The following is a 26323-nucleotide window of genomic DNA, read 5'->3' as shown; positions in this document are numbered from 1 at the left end:
CATATAAATCTTATCTACACTTTGGTGACATTTCCATTTATTTACTTGAACAAAGTAGAAGCACCTGCGCGCCATTAATCTGAAAATCCCAGGCTGAGTGTTACAGTAACCTGTGGCAACTGCTTCTGTGACAACAGAAATCTTGGACTGGCCAGCTCCTGCAGGCGAGGACTGTGCACGGCCATTGGCTGGCTGAATGAATGACTTGCACACTTGTCCATCCATTATGCATGCTGGTTTACCTTTAGTGAGTTCTTGAGCTCAATTCCAGGTAAGCACAGCTGAGAAGTAGCCTGCCTGTATCGAGACTGAGTATCCATTTGTTCATACTGGTAAGACATTTATTTTTCAGTTTTTAAGCTTTTATATTTATTTATTCTTTTGCCTATTGAATTTAATGATACAAAAACAAAGTTGTTATACTGTATTGCATGTCTGACCTAGTCATCTAAATGTCATAGATCTATAAAAAGAATAATAATATATCTGAAATGAAATTTAAAGACAATTTATACACCTACAAATTAAAAGCTGTCATGTAAATACTGTTGTGAAAAGTTCATTTATGCACTTTTCTCCAACCAAGAGCACCCTGAGGAGAGTCAAAAATGGAGCTGATTGGATCCACTCTAACAGCCACATATGCTCGGCCAAAAACTAGCCACTTCCTCCCTGCTATCTCCACCATGGCATCCAGCTATCGCAACACCCAGCCAGCCCTGGCCATGAATCCCAGTGCCAACCTGTGGAGGACCAACAGCTATTACAAGAGCAGCAGCACTGTCCCAACCCCCTCTTCCATGCAGCGAGAGAATTTAGATCTGGTTCGAGCCAAGACCATGTTCTACCCATCCAACAGGACAGCGCTGTCCACCCGCTACACTCCCGACGACTGGTACAAGTCCAATATAAGCAACTACAGGGAGTCCGAGGCTTCCAGGAATAGTGCAGAGAGACTGAGAAGAGACACCATCAGGATGATGCAGGATAAAGATCAGCTGACCAGACGCACCCAGGAGAATACCAGCAAGAACATTGGAGAGCGGCTCAATGACGTTGTCTTCTGGAGGTCTGAGCTGAGCCACGAGATTGATAACATGATGACAGAGATAGCAGCACTCACTGAGGTTAAGAGGAGGCTGGAGAGATCCTTGGCAGAGACTGAAGGGCCCCTTCAGGTGAGGGTGAAATAAATAAATGAATGAATGTGTGTTACCTTGAACTTTTCCTCTCTGTACATAAGTCTAGATTTTTGAGTTGTGTTATTGGAACATTTTGCAGGAAATATTTACATTTCTACAAGGACAAATTGCATTTGCCTTGATTATTTAACACTCTGGTCAGGCCTTTGTTCATTGCACTCATATTAACATTCATGCATATTATGTCTCAGGGTCTGTCACACTATCTGTGGTAAAACAGTTGTGACTAAGGTTCCCAGTTTAGTTGTAGCAACAGTGTCTGTGTGTTCCTTCACAGCACTTTAAAATGCAGCAATGCTTTTGCTGGTCAAACTCTTAAATAGGTCACCCACGTGCCCTGCTAAAGAACCACTGGTCATTTGTCAACTTAATCTGGCTGAAGATCTGATGACATACACCTTGCTAGGCTAAGATCGTATGGCAGGAGGCTTTCTTAGAGACTTGTCCAGGTAACTACAACTGGAGAATGCAGCTGATGCAATCCATACTGGGACTCATACTGTTTTCATATTTCATACCTGCTCACTCTTTTGGATTTCACATTTAATAAAATGCTGCATAATGAGTGACTTTTAATTATACTTGTTATACAACTATCTCAACTTGTTTTAGTCATGATTATTTTGTCAATAGGTGTCTCAAGAGTGTTTGTACCACAGAGAGAGGCGGATGTCCATCGATCTGGTACATGACGACGTAGAGAAAGACCTCATAAAGGTAACGCAGGAGTAGTATGTGTGACTTCTGATAGAAACCTTGGAAAATAAGTAAGTATATATTATTTTATTTTCCTGCATTGCAACAAGGAAGTGGAGGTCATCAAGTCATGTCAGGAAAGGATGAGGCGACATCTGGACAGAGCCATCGCTCAGCTGGCGTGAGTCTGACAAATCTTTTTATGAAATATTACTAAATACAGGGTTTGGGGTTTGACATGCATTTGATGAATCATTTTGTTTCTGCATTGCTTTGTTGGGTTCTTTAGGTCAAACCGAGCAGCCCAGCATGAATTGGAAAGAGACATCAGTGACAAAGTGACAGCTCAGAGGATAGATGACAGGTGTCACCATCTAAGGAACACATCAGACGGTATCGGCTACTACAGAGGGATTGAAAGACTAGACCCCTCGTGAGTACAGTTTCATGTGATCATCACGTCAAACAGCTACGAACAATTGCTCATGTTTGTTTGAACCAGCTTGAAATACCAGACAGGACCGTTCAGTTAAATTATCAATCACAGAAAAGTCTTTGACAGGCTTTGAAAGTCAAATTGGCTGTTGCCCTATTTTATTCTCAATCTACGTTTGAACACACCATAATGAACCTGCAGCCATGAAAGCAGCTCAGTGAGGCTGTACAGAGGCACAGTGGTGCTTTGAGCTAATTGCTAACATAAGCATGTTAGGCAGGTATCTTCTTTTTGTTTTGCAATGTTCAACAACTTACTTTAGCAAGTTAGCATGCTAACATTTCTTTTTTTAAATAGCACTAAACAAAAAGTACAACTGAAGCTGATGGAAATGGCATTAGCTTTGCAGAACTTTGGTCATAAACCAAAGTATTGGAAACATATTTAATTTGTTCAATTTGGACCTGATATTGGCACTAGATGATCATCAAAATTAAGACCATTCATCCTGAGAGGGATATGACTGTGTAGCAAATTCTATAGCAATTTATGTATTACTTGTTGAGACATTTTACTCAAAAATATGAACCTCAGGATGATGGTAGAGGGAAAGTCAGGCTCTCTGGGAACCATGAATATGAAATTTCCATCCATTCAACAGGCTCGTTGTTGAGATATTTTAGTCTGGTGGTTTACCAACCGACAGAACGATAATGCTTTCCCTAGACCCTGCTGCTAGCATGGTTAGAAAGTATACATATTTTTGCCCAAGTCTTCTCCATGTACAACATTTTCAAAGACAGTGAGAGTATCGACTTCCAAAGACGTATGTCGTTCTTTTCCCCCCTTGTCAGACTCTCCCTGCCGGACTCGTGGTCCAAGTTCACAGACGAAAACATCCTGCACTCCCAGAGCGAACGAGCTGCCTCCCACAAGCTCAGGGACGAGATAGAGATCCTGCTGAACACCACGTCCAACGACATGTGGAACCAGTTCAACAATGCCAACGTAGCCTTCACAAACCGCATATCAGAAACCGCTGATGCTAAGAACAGCCTGCAGACACACCTGGCTAAGGTCATCACCTTTTCTACATGGTCTCATTTCATGAAAGACAATGTAAAGTAAAACATCTTGGATAATAAAAAAGTAGTTTCCAAGAGGCAGTCACATGGTTCTACATTAAGGAAAAAGACTAAATCCATTCTCTCTTCCATCAGTGTTTAACTACATTTTCTACTTACTAGAAATAGAGATCATGTGTTTTAACCATTCTCTACACGCAAGTACAAAGAGTATCTGTGCTATACATCTGAAAACATTGTGCACAGAATACAAAATGTAAAATACGTCTTCAGTGGACTGACAGATGGCCTGTAGGGGACATTTGTTTTTATCTGTAGTGGATTATGTGCATGTTTACTGTAAAACATTCCTGTCAAAAGAGAGGAATGGTGATAAATGCCCCTTTCATTGCTTGCGCCGTATTCTACACTGGGTCCCATTGTTCTCGGGTTAATTGCTGGAGGATCCACATCAGCTGTCGGATGGGTTTGAACACCGACAGCAGCTGTGATGTGAGGCACACAGTCCTTAATAAACCTATGTCACTGTCAGTTGTAAAGAGTAGTGATTTGCTGGAATTAAATACACTTTAAATGGGTTTGGACAGAGCAGGCCACTGTGCATCACTGTGCCCAGCTGATTCAAAGCTTGCAGTGTACAATGAGTACTTTTCTGTACTCCTACCATTGAGAGTCTCATGTGTTTCTTGTCAATGGTTCCTCCTTTAACCTAATCAACACCAACTGAACTGCCATTTTCATGAACGAGAAACTCAGCTGTTACTATCATGATTTAATAATGAATAGTTTTCATGTCATGTCTTTCTGTATCTGCCTCGTCTCATCATACAGACTCTGCAGGAGATCTTCCAGACAGAGATGTTGATCGAGTCTCTGAAGAAGGCCCTCAGAGACAAAGAGTGCCCGCTGAAAGTGGCCCAGACCAGGCTGGAGGAGAGGACCCGCAGGCCCAACATAGAGCTCTGCAGGGACAACCCACACCACAGGTACTGGAGCTCTGCAAATAGTATTGCTTCCAAAACTCATGATTGAGTATTTACTATAAAACGCTTGGTCATTTGTTTTGAGTGTGGTAAAACTGGGGGTACACTACTGTTGGTGCCATTTTGCTAGCTAGGCAACATGACTAGCCACACAATTAGACCTATAGCAATGAGAAACCAGAATCCAGAAAGACCAGACATTTCTAACATAGATCATACAACAACTTGTGTCACAAATTAAACACACCCTACTGCCCAATGGACCTTCAACAACAATAATGATGACAATGTAATTGTACTTATTTTAGCACTTGGTCCATCATTACTGAAATACAATCCACTGAAGAAAATTTGACATTTTTAACTAAAGGACACTCGGAGAGCGCAGGGCTCTGCCAAGGCTGTGAAAGATAATGCATGTATCTGCCCCGGGATTCGGATCTGCACCAAAATTGTATCTAACTACAATATTTCTTCAACTACAACATTACATTTATATTATAAGAATATATGTTAGAGTCTTTAGTTTGAAGTGTCACTCAATTGCATGTTTCCTGGGACTGAAACAGTTCCCTTCACTTCTTTCTCTCTCCTGCTAACTTAACAGTGAGCTGCTTCTCTTTCTGCGTCCTTGTTTAGACTTGTGAGTGAGGTGAGAGAGATCGAGGACACCATTCATAAGCTCCAGGAGAGGCTGATGGAGGCTGAGAACACTCTGCAGACTCTGGTCAAGACTAAAGTGACCCTGGAGCATGACCTGTCCATCAAGGCTAACTCACTCTTCCTGGACCAGGAGAAGTGTATGAGCATGCGCAAGAGCTTTCCCAGCATGCCCCGTCTGGTGGGCTACACCTAAATCAGGTCTTAGAAAAGGGAGCGTTTAGAAAACCAATATAATTACCGTTAGACTGTTTCAATAGTTTTGGAGTGATTTTGCGGGTGGTGTCGGTGATTTGAATGTAAACAAAATGACTTAACTTTAGTCTGATTATAAACAATGGATTATTAATGTATTTACAAGATGTATAAATAGAGAAAAACTTAAAATGTTGAGATGTCTTTGAAGAATGTACAGCCATTGTGATTAATCCGGCACTACTCAATGTCCCCCAATGCTTTCATTTTGCTTCCATGGTACATTTAATGCACACAACTCATCGTTATCCTTGAGAAATCATGTAAACTCATATGTTGACACTTGGAAGTTACATATTAAAAGCTTTGTTAATCCTCCAAACGATTCTCTGCACACAGTATATAACCCTCACACTTACTGCACATGTTGTACAAGAAGAGGCAACTCAACAGTCAAAGGGGAGAATTGCCGTAACTACGACTAAACAATTACTTAATATGTTTTTTGACAGCATTTAATGAAATGACACATTTCACTCAATGTCTGCATTTGAAACTCTTGATTTATAACGTAAGCCTTGCTCTGAACACTGTAAACAGCAGTAATATGGTGCAGTGTGTCTATTCATCCAAACCACAGCTCTGTCTTTACAATACGTGGTTCTGGTAACACGTGTGACAGTAATCTCGAAAACAAATAGCCGGGAGCCAATAGTCTCTGAAGGCTCACTCAGATCTGTCAGCTTTAATTCACCAAAATGTCACCTTAAGGGAGCGGTGACAAGGAAGACAAACACCCTCAGTCAGATTAGTTTGGTGCACACAGAAATATGGATTGTGAAGGACTTTTGCGTTTTTACCATCCTTCTTTAATTACCCCATTACTCATCGCCTCATCCATAGGGGGAGCTGTGCAAACAACTTCTAAGTTATGTATGAAACCCCACACCCATCTTACAGGACTCGAGCCACACACCACTCACTTCTCATTGGCCTCTTTCTTTCCCCCTTCTCTTCCACCCCTCCGTTCCCCCGATGCCTACAGCACAGGGAGGGGTGGCATCTATAGAGTTAACCCCGACTTGCTCCGGCACATTCAAAGATGCGGACAGTTTCATTTTGTTTATTCAGTCAACACCTCTCAGAGCCTGAACCAACTCTGAACACACATAACCACTATCACACTTCTTGACCCAACCCTTGCACTACTACAGCATTTCCTGTGTAACCTTCGGCTTCACTGAGGAATGTAAACTTTTCTCCAAAACACCAATACCGTTTGAATGTAATGCCGTCTGTACAGTAGTCACCACGCTGCCAATCGTTAAATGGATCACGACTATCAGAGCAAAGATTATATCACATAACCAAGCGAAAGAGTTTATAATTGTGTCTAATTGTGTTCCATGTGCTTATGCATTTCCTTTTGATATCCTTGCCATCTTATAGCACCAGTGAGGAGAGGGCATATAGCAGAAATATGTCTCAGTTTGGCCGAGTGTCTGCAAACAAAGTGAATGGAGGTTGAAGAGAGTCGCTAGCTGGACTGGCATAGTAATCAGAGATAAGAGATACAACCAGGCATCTGTGCTTTTCTCAAATCTATCATGAAATCTGGTTCCACCTAAATCCTTTCAGTGGCTTCAAATAATAGCATGAAAACATCTCTCTCTCTCTCTTGTAAATAGAGCAGTTTCATTATACAGATTGCTAACAGGCGGGAGCGAGTGACCATAAAGATAAACAACTCAGTGTGTGTGTGCGACTTGCACTTTGATTCAGGTGTAATGTTTTACAACGGTATTGTAAGTCACAGTCACAGTGAGCTCTCTCTGCTGTGCAAACAGCATTGTTTGACTAAAACCTCCAGGAGCAAGTCAATGGCAGGAGGTCTCTGCCATGGTTTCCTACAGGCAGTGTGTGTTTAATTTGAAGTCCCACTCCTGTGCCTAGGCACATTCCTGAGCCCTGGTATTGCAAAGAAAGGCCCCCTGTTGTCTAGCGTACATCAAAAGACTCCCTGCTCTCATCACCTTGTGATTAAACACACTGAAAGATAGCACAGAGTTGAGGGTTCTCTACCCTCCCCCTTATCTGTCCCCTTCGCTTTCCCGCTCAGAAACACATAATGGAGGTACCCATGAAAAGTCGGTTCACTTAAGTGGAATGAACCCCTGTTTCTATGTCTCTTCGAGGTTACGGTCTCTGTTTGGACGGGACACAAATAGTCCTTCCTATTTGACCTCCTTTACCACCCCCGCATATCGAGAATGTACTCTGGAATTCTCCCCGCAGTCCAAACATATTAGCGGTTTATTCTTAACACCCGTTCTTGTTATAGATGCCCTGTGCCCGATGTTATTTGATGTTTTTTGACATACCCCCATGCCACACTAAAGAACTGATCGCAGATCGCCTGAGGCTAGTGTCAGCGGCCGAGGGTTTCTTACTTTGCACTGTAATTACAGACTTGGACTGATCGTTGAAGTAGGAAAGGGGTAGATGTCATGGAGACTATTTGTTTTACTGAAAGTATGCCAGTTTAACAATATATTACCACTGATTGTGCCATTACAGGCATTTGATTCTCACTTGTACTGTTTCCTAATAGGCAAACAAATGCTCATCAGATGTGTACTTGATTATATTATTGATATCATTTTGGCAACTAGGGGGCAGATCTCCAAAACAAACACGGTCTTGACATATTATCACATTTTTAAGTTGTTTTTGCTAATGTGTAAGCAAAATGGCCTACTTACACAATCCAGTAAGAAACAGAGCAACATTATCATCCTACAGGAGATGTATTTCTGTCTGCAGCAGCACCTGAGAAACATTTGGCTCATTATGTTGCCAGTTGCATGACTTTCTACTCCAGCTGTTTGGCGCTGAGCATATAGAGTACAGTGGGTTAACCTGAGGCGTCCTGGTGCTGCTGGAAAGAGGGTTGTTTAACAAAGCTTTGTGTAGCTGCAAAGTTAAATGATAATAACAATGGATTAATCAATAGGAATAAACCCCACAACATCACATATAGTTATCCGATTCAACGTTCATATAAAAATGTTGATTAATGCAGGTTTAGCTCTTAGTTTAAAATATACTATTTGAAGCGAATACTCTGCACATGTGATTTATCCAGTAGAGCCGTTGTGCCAATTCAATTTAGGCCTTTTGTCCAATACCCTGAGGCAGTAACCATAGCAACCAAGTATAATTAAATTGAATCCTCTCCAAAGCAGACTCTTACATCATGAACCCAGACTCAACTTAAACGATGCAGAAAGAAAACACAAAACAAACTTACAACATGAAATACACCAAATACTAGCGTATGTGCCTGTATAGTAAAACAGCAAGATCAGCATTACATAACAAATGTTTCCAGTTACAATGCTATGGAAGTGGCACGTGAATGATATCATGTATCATTTTGTCATATGGATTGTCTGCATTGTCATTTTATTATGTTGTGCATCTATTGCACGGCTGTCCGTCCGGGGAGATGGATCCCTCCTCTGTTGCTCCTTCTGAGGTTTCATCCCATTCATCCCCGACAGAGGGTGTCGTAGGATGTCCAGATGTAAAGCCCCCTGGGGAAAATGTGTGATTTTGTGATATAAGGGTTATATAAATAAGATCGACTTGACTATATGTAAGTAACAAATTAATCCTGAAAAATGTTTCTGTGTCATAATTTTCTTTTTTTGAAACTAGTCTAGTTTTTCGATTAAACATTCATCTCTTCATCTCAAACTGCTGGAGAGCTCATTTTGGACTGAACGCTAAACATTCATGGGAACCAGCTCTTCCTGCCGCTTTTGGATCGGTGCCAAAACGGAGTTTTCTCAAGAGGCTGTTTCGCCGCTCCATTATTGGGCTGTGAAGTTTGTCTATTACTGTGAGCTAGGATAAAACAAGAAAAAGGAATCCGTTGAATAATCGGCCTCGTAACAGTTAGGAGCTGGAGAGAGGAAGCTGGAGACACACTGATAACACACATTATATATTCTGTGTGGTTTACCATCCCAACTACCAGCCTCACGTACAGTGCGGCTCTGTGGCTGTCTGAGTGTCTGCTGGTGATAACCTGCTCACATGAGAAATCTTTGCCTCCACACACTTTTATCCAATCAACATCATGTCCCCCAGCATTCTGCACATAACTGAGTCTCCAAGCAGTCGAGATAAACCGGAGGAGCCTAACTGTTGACCAAAGTTCAGGGGTCAGCCACAAAGACGGGCACATACAGCACAACGTGACAAAAGACAAAAGGTCATGTGGGTCATTTGTGTGATTGAGAGGAATTTGGAACAATCCATAACATTGATCTGCGAGTCCAATTCTTCACATTCTCCATAGAAAGAGGAGTGGGTGGATAATAGAGCGACACAGAAGTCAAGATACAGTACTGCAGTCTTTCCTGCTGAATCATAGTGGGGTGAGGATGACAAGAGTTATGCACTGTGGTCAGACTAAAACGCCACATTTATTACTTGTCATTTCTTCATCTGGAACAAAGGGAACAAGCACAGCACAGCACAGCACAGCACAGCACAGCACAGCACAGCACAGCACAGCACAGCACAGCACAAAACTGGAAGTGGTCAAAATTGTTGTTTTTCTTAATATAATTTGCCCATTTTCATGGCTGGTGACCTCACTGTCACTCCAGCCACATCTTTCACCGTTTATAAATTGAATGTCACAGGGTGATGTGTGACTCATGGCCATGTGAGTTCAGTAATGTCCGAATGACACTTGCCTTTTAGAGTCAGAGTTTGATGAGCAGCTTCATTTCAAAACAAGCAATGGAATAATGCAATCATGAATATTTCCAAATACCGTCAGATTCAGGGCTTAGAATTAGAATGAAGTAATTAAAGATTAGATAATATAACAATGACGTGACACATTTGGTACGATTATTTTACAGTGAAACCGTATCTTGTTACCTCGACTCACAGACCGTCTGTACTCCATTCGCAGGCAATCTGTTGTGCATTTAGTGTATTTTAAGGCGCAAGGCTCGGTTGACCCCGTTGTTGTCATCGCTCTGTGTCTCTTGATTAAATTGTGATGACAAGACAAGAGTTGTGATTAGCTTAAAACTTATCACATAAAACAAACAAACTATATTTACCTCTCATCTCTCTTTCTGCACGTCAGCGCCCCCCACCCATTTTCTTGTCCTCATATATGCGTTTGCAATGCTTGATTATGCAAGTTTTATTTTTGTAGTTACTTGTAAAATGGGATTTCTGTCTCATGCTTCAGAACTATCGTGTACTGTATGTGTGTAAACAGTTAGGCCAGAAGAGTCTGACGTGAGAGAGGGGCAGTCACGGCTGCAGTAGGAAGGGAGCTGTTAAACAACTGTAACTCAGTGGTCTGACAGACAGCGGCACTTCCCACGCTGGTGACAGGCCACAAGGGTTGACCCACCTTTGACCGACAGCTGTCAGAACCTGACACACAAGGCAGAAAGACCCGGTCAAACAGCGACGCAAATAGGCCTTCCCTCTGACCTGCAAGGGGCATCAGCTGGATCCACCGACTCAAAGTCGAGCTGAACAATATATGCTGCGAGTACGAGACATTTATTCATCTCAGCTAATGGGATTGTAGTTTTTAGCTAAGATAAGTGAAATTGCATATAATGCAATCACATGCAAGAAAGCAGCCTGTCGCATTGTTTTAAAACCAACAAGAGTGGAATCTAACTGCGTCACGGACAAAGGCCCGTCGTTGGTCTTTTTGCTACATTATCTCAAATGCTTCTTTATTTTACAGATCTTGATTTCATTTGGTAGAAACACCACTTATGTTCACCACATCTGCTTTAACACTATCCTCTGTGTTGGTATGTGGATGGAGTTACCGTAACTCAATCTACACTCCAGATCAGTGCCCCCTGGCCGAGGTCCTATCTATGGTTTTGGTATGCACTCTCACTGTTTGCCGCGCTAACTTGAAGATGAGTCGTAGCGTTTTAACGACGGAGGTGAAATATTAGATGTAACATTCAGTATCTCCGCCTGAATGTTTGTTATGTGGCTCTGCCCGGAGAGTTTGGCTCCAACCCCAGCTTCACAAACGCAGTAAACTTAACACTCCCATGTCCACTCAGCCCACTGATTGTCTCTCTTTTACAAACATTGACATATAAGGGATGGGGACGGGGAGCGCCGGCACAGCTACTCCACACTTTTAACAAGAGTTCTCCTGTATGCGTCACTGTAAACCTTGACTGTTGACCAGTTCACAGCTCATATGATCAGAGTTCAGACCTGATGATCCATTTACACAAATGCAAATATCAGCTACATAAAATGAACAAAGAGGTACTTCTATGCAGGTCAGGCTAAGAATGTCACATTCTTTGATAACTGAGCAGCCACAAAGCGCTCACTCATAGTCGTCCGTGTAACTGCAACTCTCATGTGTGTGTGTGGACACGAGCCAGGCAGAAAGGCCTCTGTTTTCATGGGAGTGTGAGAAACACACGCAGAGGGCATCCAGGGAGTGTGAGCTAAGCAGTGAAGAATAGGGAGAGTGGATGTTGACAGGGGTTATCTGAGGTCGGACAGCCCCTAACTCCTCTCTACCAGCCGGCTAATGCAAAGAAAGCGTTTGTTTCAAAATGTTCTGCAACATCGAGGGAGCCCAGTATTTTCTGTGCAGGGTGTGAAATCAGTTTTTGACATTTTGCAGAAGTGAAGGAGTATAAGTTTTGATGACTGTCCAAAAAATGTCCAGTGTTATCAGGAACCCATGAAAATTAAACTGTATATGGAAATGATGCCTTCAACATGAACAGCCAAAGAACGAATCAGCCCAACAATGTGCTTCAGATAAATGATCACCGACGGCAGACTTTGGTTGATCTTGTATCTTTTGACTCTTAAAGAGATAAGGTAGTTGATTCATACTTTCAAATATTTACCACTTTTGACCACTCCCTACACTGCCTGTATATATTTCCCTGAAATTCCATTCATTGCAACACCCATATTTGAAGGACCAACCTCAGCGCATACTTTTTACGAACATATGAGCAAGAGGAGCTACAGTCCCAGCTCAGGCTGGAACGCTATCTCCCTCCCACTGGAAATGAGCCATGTCAAACAGGGGAGAGCCCCAGATGCTATCTCTCAGTGGTGGCGTGCTGGGCATGCCTATCCACACTTTCACACATACTGTGAGTCACGGGGCTGACTACACTACCATAGGGAAAAGATGCTTGCCACAACAATGTTTGTGTTTCTAATTGCCAAGGCAACGCAAAGCTGAGTTTAGAGGGAAATATACTATTTTGGAAAACGTCCAAAATACTCATATTGTACTGTACTATAGAGATACATGCATTCAAATTCATGAAAGGCTTCACAAATATAGTTTGTTTGCTGAAAGAGCAAATCTCAAATGACCAAAAGGCTGATTACATAATCAAGTGAAAAATATAAGTGTTATAATACATTCCACATTTGTCAAATATTCTCTTATTTAATCTATATCTATAAAAAAAGGTATGCTAGATTTACTTCTGCTAAATAATTATGCAAATATGAATATTCTACATTAACTAAGCAACAACAACACAATATCATTTCAAAGTACAGTGCTATGCAATTTGTAATAAGAGCAATGAAAGCTGTAAACAGTGTCAGAGAGAAGAAGAAACCCTCGATAGCTGCATTTAGTTACCACGGAAGCCAAACAATGATCAGTCAGGTCACTACACATACATAAAGTTAGTAACTATGGCAACCCATGAGCTATTACGCATGGCTCATCTATATTGGGAACTCTGGCCGTGGACCAGAGGGTCACTCCATGACGTAGCGACGCACGCAGGGCGTTGTTTTCCCATAATGAGACACTTTATAACAGAACGTCAGTGCTGGCATCAATCTAGTCTGAGAGCAATTTTTAGGACTGAGGGACTACCACTGTTGGACTCTTTAGGGACAACTTGCTTTTGCTTCTTGCGAGCCTGAACTTATTTTTTTGTGGAAATACAAGCCTACCGCTCCAAGTAAGTAGATTTTGGTCTCTTTTAAACTTCCTCACATTCTGTCCTAGCGGAATAAAGAAGGAAACGAGCTTTTCACTGGGATACCCGCCGCGCCACTGCGCGCACACACTGGAGGACTGAGCTGTCATCGCAGTATCGTCAGTAAAAGCTTATTTGGTCGCTAAGAAATTATTTTATTCAATAAATACACTTAAATTACACGGAATTTTACTTTGCTACCTTGTTTTGAGTGTTTCTTATATCGCTTTTAAATAGCATGTGGAGATCGATGTTCATTGCTCAAATTGTTTCCATTTTGTAAATGACACAAACCGGCAATTTAATGCACATCTTAAAATGTTAGACACGAAAAAGAGACGCAATTTGAAAAGAGTCAAACTTTTCAGGCAACTTTGATTTAGTTAGAATAAATAAAAACGAGAAATGTGAGCCCTGAGGTCAGCTTCGAAGTTTAATCATGTCGCCAAACTTGCTGTAAAACGTAAATCAAAGTTCCCCACATGTATAACATTAACAAAGACTTTCTCTTAGATGTGATATTATCGTTAAAGTACAGGATGTTTAAACGTGGAGCCACCCGAGGAAGTTTATCTAAAAAAAAAGGCTGTCAGTGTTGAACGTGCTGCAGCGACACACCCATGTCCCACCAATCTCACACACAGAGACACACACACAGACTGAGACCGTCTCCTCTTCTCATTACTGCCCAGATAGCCTGAAAAGATGCTGCTCCTACTACTGGGAATCATCCTCCTGCACATCGCTGGTCTGGTTCTCCTGTTTGTGTCAACAATTGTCAGCGTGAGTAAAACTGTCGCTTTGCATTTTCTTTCTTTGTTTAGATGCAATTTTAAGGATTAAACATACATGTGCCAAAAACTGACTATTGAAGTTTACTGGCATCTCATTCCTGCAGGTAAAATATAATGTATTGTTTCTTTGAGATACTCTTCATAGTTGTGTTATAGGAATTCGAATAGAACCTTTTTTCTCTGATCCTTTTGCTGCTCTTCACACATTACTGACCGAGTTGTATGTTGTTGACACCAGGTATGGACGTCAGGTGAAACTAGCACCGCAGACCTCTGGATAAACTGCACTACTACCAATGCAGGATACCACTGTGATCCAGCATCAGCTGGAGGTAAGACTGCATTTTTTCTTTATTTATAATACATTGGCTATTACTGGACAGTTGATCATCATTGCTCTGCTGTGAAGCTGTGATACATCCCAGGATTTATTTTCCACTCGTAAGTCACTTTTCAGGTTGACTTTGAGCAAAATGGTCTCACCTAAAAAACTTGACAGCATTGAAACCAGTTCAAACCATCCACATTGACATTAATGGGGGACTTGAACTTTGGGAAACGACTTGCTGAAATCCAACATTTAGCATGTTGATGATGTGGGTGTGTCACAGCTCCTCTGGGACTCTGGTGCCATCTAGGGCAGAGAATGTGCCAGTGCTGTTTTGAATGCTAGCTGATAGGTTGCCGCTGTATAAATAGTCGTGGTGTGATGTCCATATTCAGGTCCCGTGTTGGGAATCCATAGTGACAGGAGTTTGGGAGTTGTGGAATATCAGGGTGGGGCTGCAGAGAGTATTTAAAGTTTTAGATCTATGTATGTATGTGCGCGCGTGCGTGCGTGCGTGTGTGTGTGTGTGTATGCCTGTGACAGTGTTTGAAAGCAGGGAGATCTCATGCAGAACACAGCATGCTGATGGTGGGTCACGCCCAGTGTCAGATCACAGTGTTAGTTTGCAGGGATCATTGAGACAATTTAAGGCAGCAGCTGCAGTGTTACAGATTTATTTAGACAGTCAGCCCCCTCATGTTTGAATTAGATATGATAATATTCTACTATTTTTAAAGCCACATACCTAATAACATTCCATTGCCCTAAAAAGAATAATTAAGCAACAAGTTCATGTGAGATCACTGTTGGGCAGCTCTATGTTTTCCTAATAAATGTGCCGTCACAGAGCAGCATGAGGTGCTGGCTGCATCTTGGGTGATGTCATTTGTCTAGAATGAGCCGTGCTCAGCCAGTGTGTGTTTTGTCAGGGCAGCAGCGCCTGCATACTCTGCCAGGTAGCTTCATGGCGCAGCCAGTTTGTTTGACTTGGTTTCATTATTTGCACTGACGCACAGTGTTTATTTAAGAAGGCCTGCGCGCCCGGGTTTGTGCTGTGGCTTCGGTAGATGGAAGATAGAGGACTTTACCCTCAAGTGTGGGGCCAAGCCTGCGTTCAATAGAGCTTTTTTGAAGCTTTGCTGAGCAATCAAGTTCCTTCTGAAGTGAATCATAATCATCATAGTGAGTTTCCCCACGTTGTTGCCTTGGTTACAAAAATATTGGCATCATTTGGTTTTGATGACTCCAGGATGAGAGATTTCCATGTCACAGTTATCACATGCCGAGCTCGCGTTAAATGTCACTTCCTGACAGCCAGGAAAATGACTTCATTCGCTCTAAAATTAGCAATTGAGGAAGAATGTCTTCTGATCCCACACTGGCCTACCATACATAAACACAGTGAAGTAAACACTACAGCAGTTGTTTTGACTGTTATGCACAACTCTGCAGCACAGTGAGGCGTGAGGAATTCAGTATACATCAACAGTTAGTTTCCTGTTTGAGATGACATCGAAACATTTGCATCAGTGATATTCTGAGTCCTGAACCACGCCTCACGCTAGGAAATGCTCCATGTCACTGTTTCCCACTACTGGTCAGTGGAGGAAGGAAGGAGGACAAAATGTCTGTTTATCAGAGAGCAGTGATGTATTGTCGGTATTTATAGGTGAGCACTATTCATAGGGCAGGGATGGAACATTTCACCCATTTCTCACAGTGTTATCTCACAGTATTATGTAACATCTGAAAACAGCATCATTAGAATGGAATCTAATTGTTGCTCCGGTGTGGTATTTGTGCTGGCTGCATTTTGTGGATGGAGATTTGCAGCGTGTCATGTTTCCTCCCATATCTCAGCCCCAGAGCCAATCATCATCAGGACATACTCTAGCGCTGTTATTGTAGGTAACCTGACTCCATCCAGGCAGCCCTGTGCAATCATTCAAGATACTGTTTCCCTATAAATCTATAACAGAGAAAACGCCATGATACATTCTAAATGTCCACAGATGGAAAAGTTATAAATACAGGGCGATGAAGTGTTTTCATGTTTAGCCTACAGTGTTAAAATGGGGTTAGTCAAAATCATAAGTTCACACAAAGTAAGCAGTCTTATTAATTAATTATCAGCTTTTGTCGCATGAGTGGTAATAAATTATGCATCATGCCTTTTTGTTCCCCATGTTGTAAGTGCCCCCCATTAAACCACAACACGCCTTTGATTTACATAATGCAAGAGGATCAATAAACCACAGATGCTTGAGAATGTTGAAGGAATCACATCAGAGATATGAATGTCAGATCAGCAGTGGCGTGCATACAAATGGAGCCATAATAAAATGTCTGTCTGGAATGAATATTTGCTAATGCTAGGATAGGAGTTAGGCAGTGTCCGCCAACGCACAAGTAGATTGAGTCAAACAGGTTGCGACATGGCACAAAAACATGTCAGTAACAGCAGACACCACTGAAGAGAGGAGTGATATAGATACGGAGAGGGATAGAGTAAGTGCTTAAGAAAACTCAATAGGCCAGGGAGGCCACCTGGATAACCCTCAGACAAGAAATAGACCCAGCTTGGAAATCCTGGGATTCCTGGCAGGAATGAAGCACACACATACAAGCACACACACACTCCGATACACAGCACAGATAGATGGTCTTCCCCATCAATACAGGTGTCTAATGGGTTAATGGCCTTCTAGCCTTGGAGAACTAGCAGTAACGATTGGTGGAACATTTAGTCATAGGTCCTGCTGTGAGGGACGCACAGGGCTTTTAGGAACAAGATACCTAGGTCTCATTGTTAAGGATCCATTACACATTCCCAGAAGTCAACATTAAATTCTCTGTGAGAGGATGCTTCAATTCAGCAGGGACAAAACCAGCAAGCTTTGGCAATTCATTTTTTTGTTTGTCTCCCCTTCCCTTCTCATGCGCTCATTAAGTCAATGTTACTGTATATAGAAATGATGCTTTGGATACTGATGATTGTGAAACAGTTATTGACAACACTCTTCTCTCTCCTTGCTCCTGCAGAGTGGATTCAGGCGGTCCAGGCTCTCATGATCTTATCCATCATCTTCAGCTGCCTGTCTCTCCTCCTCTTCTTCTGCCAGCTCTTCACTTTGCAGAAGGGCGGACGCTTCTTCCTCACTGGAACCTTCCAGATCCTTGCCAGTGAGTTCAATCCACCCTTTGACATCTTCCTTATAAATCCAGTGAAATCAGATAGACATTATACTGGCTAGCATTAACACAAAATGCCAAAAGGGATTTATATTGGACTTATATGTATGACTACAGTCCAAAACTCAGAAGGCATTCAATTGGATTTGAGAAACACAGAAGAAAACTCACATTCAAGTGTCGTATACATAATCTTTCTGCATTTTTGCTCGACAAACAACCACTTGACAATCAACTGAAGGACTTTTCAGCACTACTACAGTAACACTTGACTTGAGTAGTCTGAAAGCACACCACTCACACAAATCCTCCTACACAAACCAGCAGCAGATGATCACACTGCATCTACTATGGCAGAGCATTGAATTAAGAGAGTCTGAGCCAGTTGCTAATAGTTTAATGCTCCACTTGTCCATTGTTCTTCATGCCCTTTAGCCAGAGAGTGGCTCCACTGGCAGTCCATTGTGCCCGCTCTTGGCAACCCTTTCCAACATCCCAGATTTGCTCTGTATAGTGTGCCAGTGCTTTGCCTGGCACCCAGGTGCCCACTCAGCCAAACAGGAATGATGCTCGGCACACTGCCAGCCCCGCAAGTTGAAATGTCAGGAAGGCTGACAGTGCGGCGGTCTGACAAACAATCATGCAGGGAGGTGGGCAGGGCAGGAAAGGCTAGGAGATCAATAATTATGATGTTGTGGAGGGATGCCTTCTGGGAAAAAATGCTCAGACGGGGGTCAGCCCAGGACACAAGACAGAGAGCACAATACTGCAGAGAAATATGATCTGATAATTGAACAAGATGATGGCCAGCATTACTCAGTGCTCACTTTTTTTCTCCCTGCAGGTTTGTTTGTGATGAGCGGAGCCATCATCTACACGGTGATGAGTCCGCAGTGGGTGCCGGAGACAGAAGCCTTCGGCTACTCCTACATCCTGGCGTGGGTGGCTTTCCCTTTGGCGCTGATCAGCGGACTCATCTATGTCATCTTAAGGAAGCGAGAATGAGCAATCACTCCATCCCAGTGTTTTCCAGTTACCCCCTGCCCAAATGCAAGTGTCATCAGTCCCACTCTGAAGTAAAAGTTTTGATGCCTGAGTACCAAAGGTCCCTGGAGCCACCAGGCCAATACACCCAGATCACAGCGAGGGGGGGTAATACCAAAAATCAACAAGCAAACCAACACAAAAACAACCAATACTGTCTCAGTTAAAAGATGTATATAGTATCTATGGTTTAAAACCTATTTATAACACTTTTTACATATATGTACATAGTTGTTATGTTGCTCTGTCAAAGGATACATGTGTGAGCTTTGTTTTAGCTGATTAAGTGCCTCAGTGTTTGTTTGTAATGATGAAATAATTAGATGCTATTTTGTTGTGTTTTCTTTTTCTTTTTTTGTTGCCCTTTTTGTTTTGGTAATTGCCAAAGAATTAGTAAAAAAAAGCAAAATAGTTACTTCAAGTATATTAACCAAAGTGCATGTATGGAAATAGAAGGGTAAGATAGTATTTTTTGATGGGCTTGCTTCACAATAAGAGTGGTAACATCCAGGGATGTAGCATAGCCAGGAAATATAGATTTGGTCCTTTTCTATTTTGTGAATTTACAAGTTTCAGTGTTTTTATTTTCAGTATTTTTCTATTTCTTATTTTCAACAAAAGATGGTGCTATGTATTTATCATTCCTATTACTGATAGCAATCATTTACAACAGAGTTACTTTGTAATTGTTTAGAGTCAAACAGCCATTAATTAAAGTGAGGATCAGACAGAGGTGCACCTGTACATACAGTGCCTGACTGCTCCTTTAGGGAACACACTCTATTTCAAGTTGCAGTGTCTGATGATGTTTTTCTTCTTCATCGATTACTGTAAAAAAAAAAATGAATAACCGAGTTTGGGGTGGTGCACTGATGAAATCAAAAGTGGAATGTCAGTATTATTCTGCAAGTTTGTAAAGAGTTGGATTACAGTGACGTTACTTCATATAAGCTTTATTTTATCTACATTTGCCTTAATTGTCCCTCATTCTGATGTTTATGTTCACCTGGCTGTTAAAGCCTCCAGAAGCCAAATTGCATATTTAGTAGAATACCATACAAAAATAACACTGTGGGGCATTATAGCCTAAGTAAAGTATACATTTAACATTACTACAAAGAAATGCCACTGAGTTGAAGCCATAAGAAAATACCAGATGACAGGTAAAACATATTTAGTATTAACTCGACATGTGAGGAAAAGGACAGAGGTTTGCAGTGATGATACAAATGTCTGTTTCACATACTTGAAGTTTGACACGCTGCAGTCTCTGCCCACGGACGTCTAGATGTTGATCTCTTCTACTGTATAATTGCTGTTTATGTGTTGCGCATAACAGATGGAGATGACAGTCTAGCCTAAAACACTCATTTACTCAATAAACCTACTCTGACATTATCTAATACTGTGTATTCCACTGTTACAAGGGACTGGATTCACGCTAACTCTTGATGCATGCAGAATTTAAAGTCATTTTTTTAGGCTGTTGTGCCGTCTTGCCTGTAAACTCCATAACGCACGTCTCTGGGCTTCAAAATCATCATGTGGGAAAACTGCCAGTTAATGGGAATAGACATTAAAACAAAACCAAATTCTGAACCATTTGTGGTTTATGAATCTGTTTGTGATTGCATGTATGCTATTCGATGGATCAAAGATGTCAGAAACTGAAATGCAGTGTGCGGCATTTAAATTCCTGTGTACAGTCTAACCAAGCAAGTCTACCTTACAGTGTGCCATCATACTCCAAGGGATCAAATAAGCTGCCTTGTGCATGTGGTTGCAAATGCTGTATGTGACTTGTGTTACACATACTGGGGCAATGGCACGGCGGTTGGCACCCGATGCCAGTTATGCAAAACATGCAGCTAGTGTTTCAGTCTCTCATGGCATCAGAAATTGGACGTGTTTTGAACACCGTAAGCAAGGGTCTGTCCTCCACTTGACATCTCCTGAGACATCCTGTAGACTTCCAAAACAGAGCTATGTTGTGGTGGATTAAAGTATTTAATTCAGAGGTTACACTAGCTAGTCTGCTGTGTTTTAGCATGATGCTCATTATTGGGTTCAGTTAGAAGAGATTGCCTCTAATGACAACTGCCCTTCTATTTAGTGTAAAGCGACAGAGTTCAATTGTCTATGTCATGTTTACACCTAAACTTCCAAATGCTATTACCAAAGCTACTTTGACTTAAATCATTAAAGGATGTTTCTTACCACCACGATGGAACTTTTTTGTGTCTTTAATTACACGTGATATCTATTCCTTAGACAACAATCAGCCCTTAACCAGCACTTAATCTGCACCGAGCTGATGAACGGTATCTAAATCTTCAGCTATGAAGGAGTACTCTCAGAAGGAGGATTCTTGTTGCAGGCCTGAGAGGTCATATCCTCCCACTGCCTCCCCCTCTCTGACGTACTATCCCTGGGTGAAATGGGGACACTTTAGTTTAATTTAGACCCTGCATTCTGGTCTGTGTGTTTGTTAACGTAGCTTTGAGAAAGGCTGTATATCTGTCTGCATATTATTTTTCCTCATGTCACAATTGTATTTATCAATATTCTTTGGGTATGCAAGTTTAATTCCATCCATAAAATCTTTATTTACTTATAGGTAGTTTGTGATGTCCTGTGCAATGTCGCCATCTGGTGGACGCATATAGTAAAAGCAACACAATTCTCATGTCACTCTTGGTTAGCAAACACCGCCTCTATGTGGTACAATATGAGCACTACAGTTAAATACTATATTCTGGAGGGAGTGGGGAGAAATATAATGGCCAGTGTGGGTTTTAACATTCAATCTGATGTCATGGACTCTGTAAGGAAGCGTTTATAGAAGACTCTTAATGTCTCCCTTGGGCTCAGCAGATAATTTTCTTATTAAAATGTGCTGAACCTCATGATTTCTATCTATGATCGTTAAGCATTGTCTAGAGCTTGTTTGTGAGGGTGGATCCCCTCACCATTAGTATGCACGCATGTGATAGAGAGAGGTGATTTCTCCAACTTGTCTACTCTGTATTACCCTTCAGTCAGTCTAATGAATGCTCCTCCTCCGGAGCCATTATGAAGGCTTTTATGGCACAACACATCATTAGAGGTAAAGGCTGAAGACAAACGACTCATCTACATGTGATAAATTCAGACAAAACATGATAACATCACTGTGTTACTAATTCAAATAGAATGGGGGTACAGAGGGGGGGTCACACTGGTGTGCAAAAACATCTCAGTGTTTTGAACCTGGATCTATCGATTATCAGCAATGTTTTTGCTTCACTTACAAACAATAACAAACATTCAGATCTGGAAGAAGAGACGCAGTTTACAGACAGTCTCCTCCTGCTGGCCAACGAGCAGATATATTATCGGCCGTTAATACAAAGCTAAATTGCTTTTATTGACGTAACAAGCGCAGCATTTACACTCTCCGATGCAGGAAGACAACAGGATTGCAATTTGCAATACAAGTTTTTTTCATTAACTTTAATGAAAGAACATTTGAAGGGTTAGAGCATTTCTTTGTTTTTGTCGTGTTAACAATGGTGATGTTAGGTTTGGTTAGGTCAGAGCTATGGGGTATTAAATACTACATCTCTGCTCACTACATCTTAGCCATTTTTAAACCCGGGTGTGTAATAACTACAGGTTATGAACTGTACAGAGATGTGAAATTATCGGTTATCTTATCGGTATCAGCCATGAGAAGCAAGTAACTATCGGTTATTAGTATCAGCTGAAGAAAATCCATATCGTGCATCCCTAGTTCAAATCAGGTTAGTTGACGATGAATAAAATAAAGATGGCTGACAATTCAAAAAGGAAATAACATGATCGTGTTTTAAGGACCACATGAGGCTCCAAAGCCTCAGTGCTATTCAGCATTCTATATTCCCTCATTTGATGTTTTGATTATGTTGGTGGATCTCCCATTGGTGTTCGTATGGATTTAGATCTGAGATACTCCTTAAACCATCCAGGGAGCCCTCATGCTCTGTGAGGAAGTATCTGCATTCAGAGGTTTCTCTACTTATTTATTCATCATTGTCCTTGTTGTCACTCACATGCATGACTACAACTGATTCAGAACTTATACCCAATATTAGTGAAATAAATATAGAAAATTTAGTATTAACCGACTAGGGCTGACCCCAAAAAGTACCTCCCTGTTTCTAATGACAACGACACTCATATATGCAGCCACACAAACACAGTGACACAGTGACAGTGTGGTGGGACAAAGAAGACAGACACCAGACATATTCATCACGTCATCCTGAACCAACACCAGTCTGGAAAGAATGGTCCAGTCCCTGTCACATTAACTTTAGTGATGATGACAGATAAACATCCTGTCAAAGCTTGCCGGGTTATTTAACCACCACCTGGTTGTTGGCAGTTCAGTGAACATTATAAACTCCTTCAGACAATTTAGTCTCAGGCAGCATTGTTTGCACGCAGTTTTTAAGTGTTCATTGGTATGCCTTTTTTTTTTTTAAATAGCAAAAGAATGACTTAAAAAGAAGAAAGCAAAGAAATCTGTATCTATCAAGTATTGACTGATACGCATTATTACCTTCGTGCTTAATGGGTGTCTGGGGGTTCCACGCATCATTGTTTCGCTATCATGGGGTCAAGGACATGCTTTTAAAAACAATCACTTTTCCCATCAATGCCTTAAAAACTCCCCCTGTCCTGTCCTATCCCACCCAATGTCACCATCACCTCCTGCACCCCTCCCCCTTTTTTCTTCTTCCTACTGGGAGATAATATTTTCTAATTTCTGGAACACATTGAAGGGGGGGAAAACAGAAGGTCCACCTTAATCTATCACAGCTCCTCCGAGGGTGCAGGGGTGCACAGTGACAGGCACAAAATCGCAGAGCCGGTGGGGAGGAGGGCAACAGACGCAATTAAGGCTCATGAAATGCAAATGGCGCTTTATGTGAGGGGTTGGGGTTGGGGAGGAGGGCTAGGTCTCTCCTCGTCTTGCTGCCATCTGCTTGCCATCATCACTAGTGGAAGAACCTCTGGGTCTCGGTAATTTGTAGCTTTAATAATTTTCTCCCTCAGCTGGAGAAGAAAGACGGAGATGGGGAGGAAGGGTCCGACGACGTGCAGCTGGCTAAGATTACATTCAGATTAGCTCTCTGTGTGATCTGACCAGCTATACTTTAGCACGGGCATAAACACACTTGCATGTTCACACGCAGGCATGCGTACACATGCATCACATGTTCAGACACATTCAGACCCACTCTGGCTTCCAACACAATACTTGCCTATACCCCATCAAAGTTGACCCTGATCCAAGGTGTATTTCTAGCCGAGTGTGTCCATAAATCCCTGAGGATGTCTGGAGGTTATTTAGGAACATGATCCCTGGCCGCTGGGGGCCGTGCCGTAACCCCCAAGAGCAGATTCGGTCCCTACATTTCCCTAGAGCGCAGTACGAGCGGGTCAAAATGGACACAGTGTGTTTTTTTTGTCCTTTTTCCCCAATGACACAGCCATTCATTTGTCATGTGGGAAAGAAGGGGCTTAATACCAACCGTACCAACTCATTTCCAAGGTCAAGACTGAGCCAAGGTCAGCACCACACATACCTGACCCTTGACCCTGCGGGCGTCCATCATGCTCAGGGAATAAAGCCAAGATTGGCAGCTGATGTAGTCGCGGACTAAATGAACTTCAGCTTCTGCCATACATCAAAATCACTTCCACCAACATGCACTCGCACTGAGGGCCTAATCATGTTATCGGCAGTGAAAGAGCAGAGAAGACGAAGCAGCGCGCTGGACGTGTCACAGTCACAAGGACACGAGCTTTGTGGTGGATTTAGAGCAGGCAGCGGTGTGGAAGTGTGCCTCTCCGCCTTCCAATATGGTTGGATGATGATTTAAACATCAGTGAGAACACCTTTAGCAGCTGGGGAACATCAGTGCACTCTTTCTGCCTCATGAAACTGAAGTCGCACTTGTAACACTTATATTGGTGAGCCACACGCATATTTGAATGCAGAGGATTTCTCAAAAGATCAAACTGAGCCTTTGACAGCAGAACATCTGCAGCCTGGATCCATCCAATACGGATCATTGTGTTGTTGCATAAATGATCATGCATGACCAGCACGATGGCCACATGCCACACAAGATAGTCAAGGCATGTGCCTACATTTCAATGAAACCTGCTTTCAAAGGGGCGCAATAGGAATCTCTCAGCTCTATATGGAGCAAATAACACATTGGCATAGTGCCACTGCAAGTATAGCATTTAACACTCACACCATATACAAAGAACAAAGAAATGTTTGCAAAACTGCAAGCTGGAGTAGACAGGAACAGTGTAAGGCCTGGCAATAAGCAGAGCAAACAAGGCTGCTTTTAATCTGTGCAGACAGACAGAGACACACAGATGGCTCTCATGAGGTCCAGTAAAGCTTCATACTGGTCGGATGAACGGCAGTAAAATCTTTCCGAATGGTGTCGATGAAGCCTCATAAATTCCCAAAGTTATTTGGAGCTGTGCAGCATTCTAAACTTTGAGAGACAGATTCATTGGAGAGTTATGTAGATACTTTTGATTTTTTACGATATATCCATTCCACTCTACTATAGCACACATTAGATGCTAACAAGTGTTTGTACACACATATATGTACACACGTGCGTGCAGCGAAGTTATGGGTAATAACATTAAGCGACCACAACATTGGACTTAACGTCTGAGCGCAGCAAGTTCTCTCTCTATCATTGAGGGCAGCAGCCTCTAAATCAGCCAGATGGAGCAGGAGCAGACAGCTATACGAGCCAGAGATAAAACTGCTGGGACAGTTCTGGGATGACAAAGAATTAAGAAGATCAAATTCCTCTACGTGTGCATCCTTTCTGCATGGACCAGCACAATTCCACGCATCCCTGTAACTCTGCGAAGTAAAGCAAAATGTCTGGCACCTTCAAACCCAGTAAGTGCGTCGTCATGCAGTTATATCTGTCTTTTCTGTGCACTCTTATTGATATTATTAACACAACTGAATATGATCATCTAAGAGAAAAAGCCCCAAAAATGTAATAATATTTAATCTAATTAAGGGTATATAACAACACCCTGTTTTTGATACATTTGTCTCAGTGCCTAGAATAAAATGTGAAAATGTGAAAATGTGAAATCTCTCCATTCTTCTTCTGTGACAAAGCTGCTATCAGCCCAAACAAAGCATGTCCTCGAAATCTTAAAGGACACCCTGAGATGAATGCGCAAATGATTTATTTACAGCTCTGAAAGGCGCATATGCAACTCCTAATTATGATATCACTCTCCTTTTGAATAATTGAGCTAAACCCAAAAAGAAAGACTCTAAAAGAAAAGAAAATCTTCCTCTCCTTAGAAACATAGAGATTCAGACCTAGAGGCTAATGAAAGTGTGATTAGTAAACCTAATTAGTCAGCTACTTTCCCAGCTTTTGCGTGTCCTGAAATCACCACTCATGTACATGGAATAGAGACAGGGTGATTAGTGGAACAAAGACTAACACTGTAATCTTCTCTCAATGGAGTGTCAGCCATGGCCCATGAGAAGATAGCCGGCCCGGGCTGATAGCAAGGGGACTGTCGGGCTGGTAAGTGTTCATGTAGCTGGAAA

At 42.0% G+C, this 26323-nt stretch overlaps 2 protein-coding genes across 2 annotated transcripts; both read left to right on the top strand.

The window, feature by feature from the left end:
- The first annotated feature begins 281 nt into the window (after positions 1-281).
- Positions 282-5573, top strand: tekt3 (tektin 3). Its single transcript, XM_029456586.1, has 8 exons — positions 282-332; positions 587-1178; positions 1836-1919; positions 2009-2079; positions 2188-2331; positions 3189-3411; positions 4251-4405; positions 5042-5573. The coding sequence occupies exons 2-8, from the start codon at positions 609-611 to the stop codon at positions 5256-5258; spliced, it is 1464 nt and encodes a 487-aa protein (XP_029312446.1). The 5' UTR covers positions 282-332; positions 587-608; the 3' UTR covers positions 5259-5573.
- Positions 5574-13168: 7595 nt separating this feature from the next.
- On the top strand, positions 13169-20897 carry pmp22b (peripheral myelin protein 22b). Its single transcript, XM_029456374.1, has 5 exons — positions 13169-13299; positions 14010-14100; positions 14350-14443; positions 17482-17622; positions 18476-20897. The coding sequence occupies exons 2-5, from the start codon at positions 14023-14025 to the stop codon at positions 18634-18636; spliced, it is 474 nt and encodes a 157-aa protein (XP_029312234.1). The 5' UTR covers positions 13169-13299; positions 14010-14022; the 3' UTR covers positions 18637-20897.
- The last annotated feature ends 5426 nt before the right edge of the window (positions 20898-26323 follow it).

The sequence above is a fragment of the Cottoperca gobio genome, chromosome 19 (genome assembly GCF_900634415.1).
Source record: "Cottoperca gobio chromosome 19, fCotGob3.1, whole genome shotgun sequence".
In the NCBI taxonomy this organism is placed as follows: Eukaryota; Metazoa; Chordata; class Actinopteri; order Perciformes; family Bovichtidae; genus Cottoperca; species Cottoperca gobio.
Note: the sequence above shows the minus strand (reverse complement) of the source record. Positions and strands in the feature narration are given on the sequence as shown.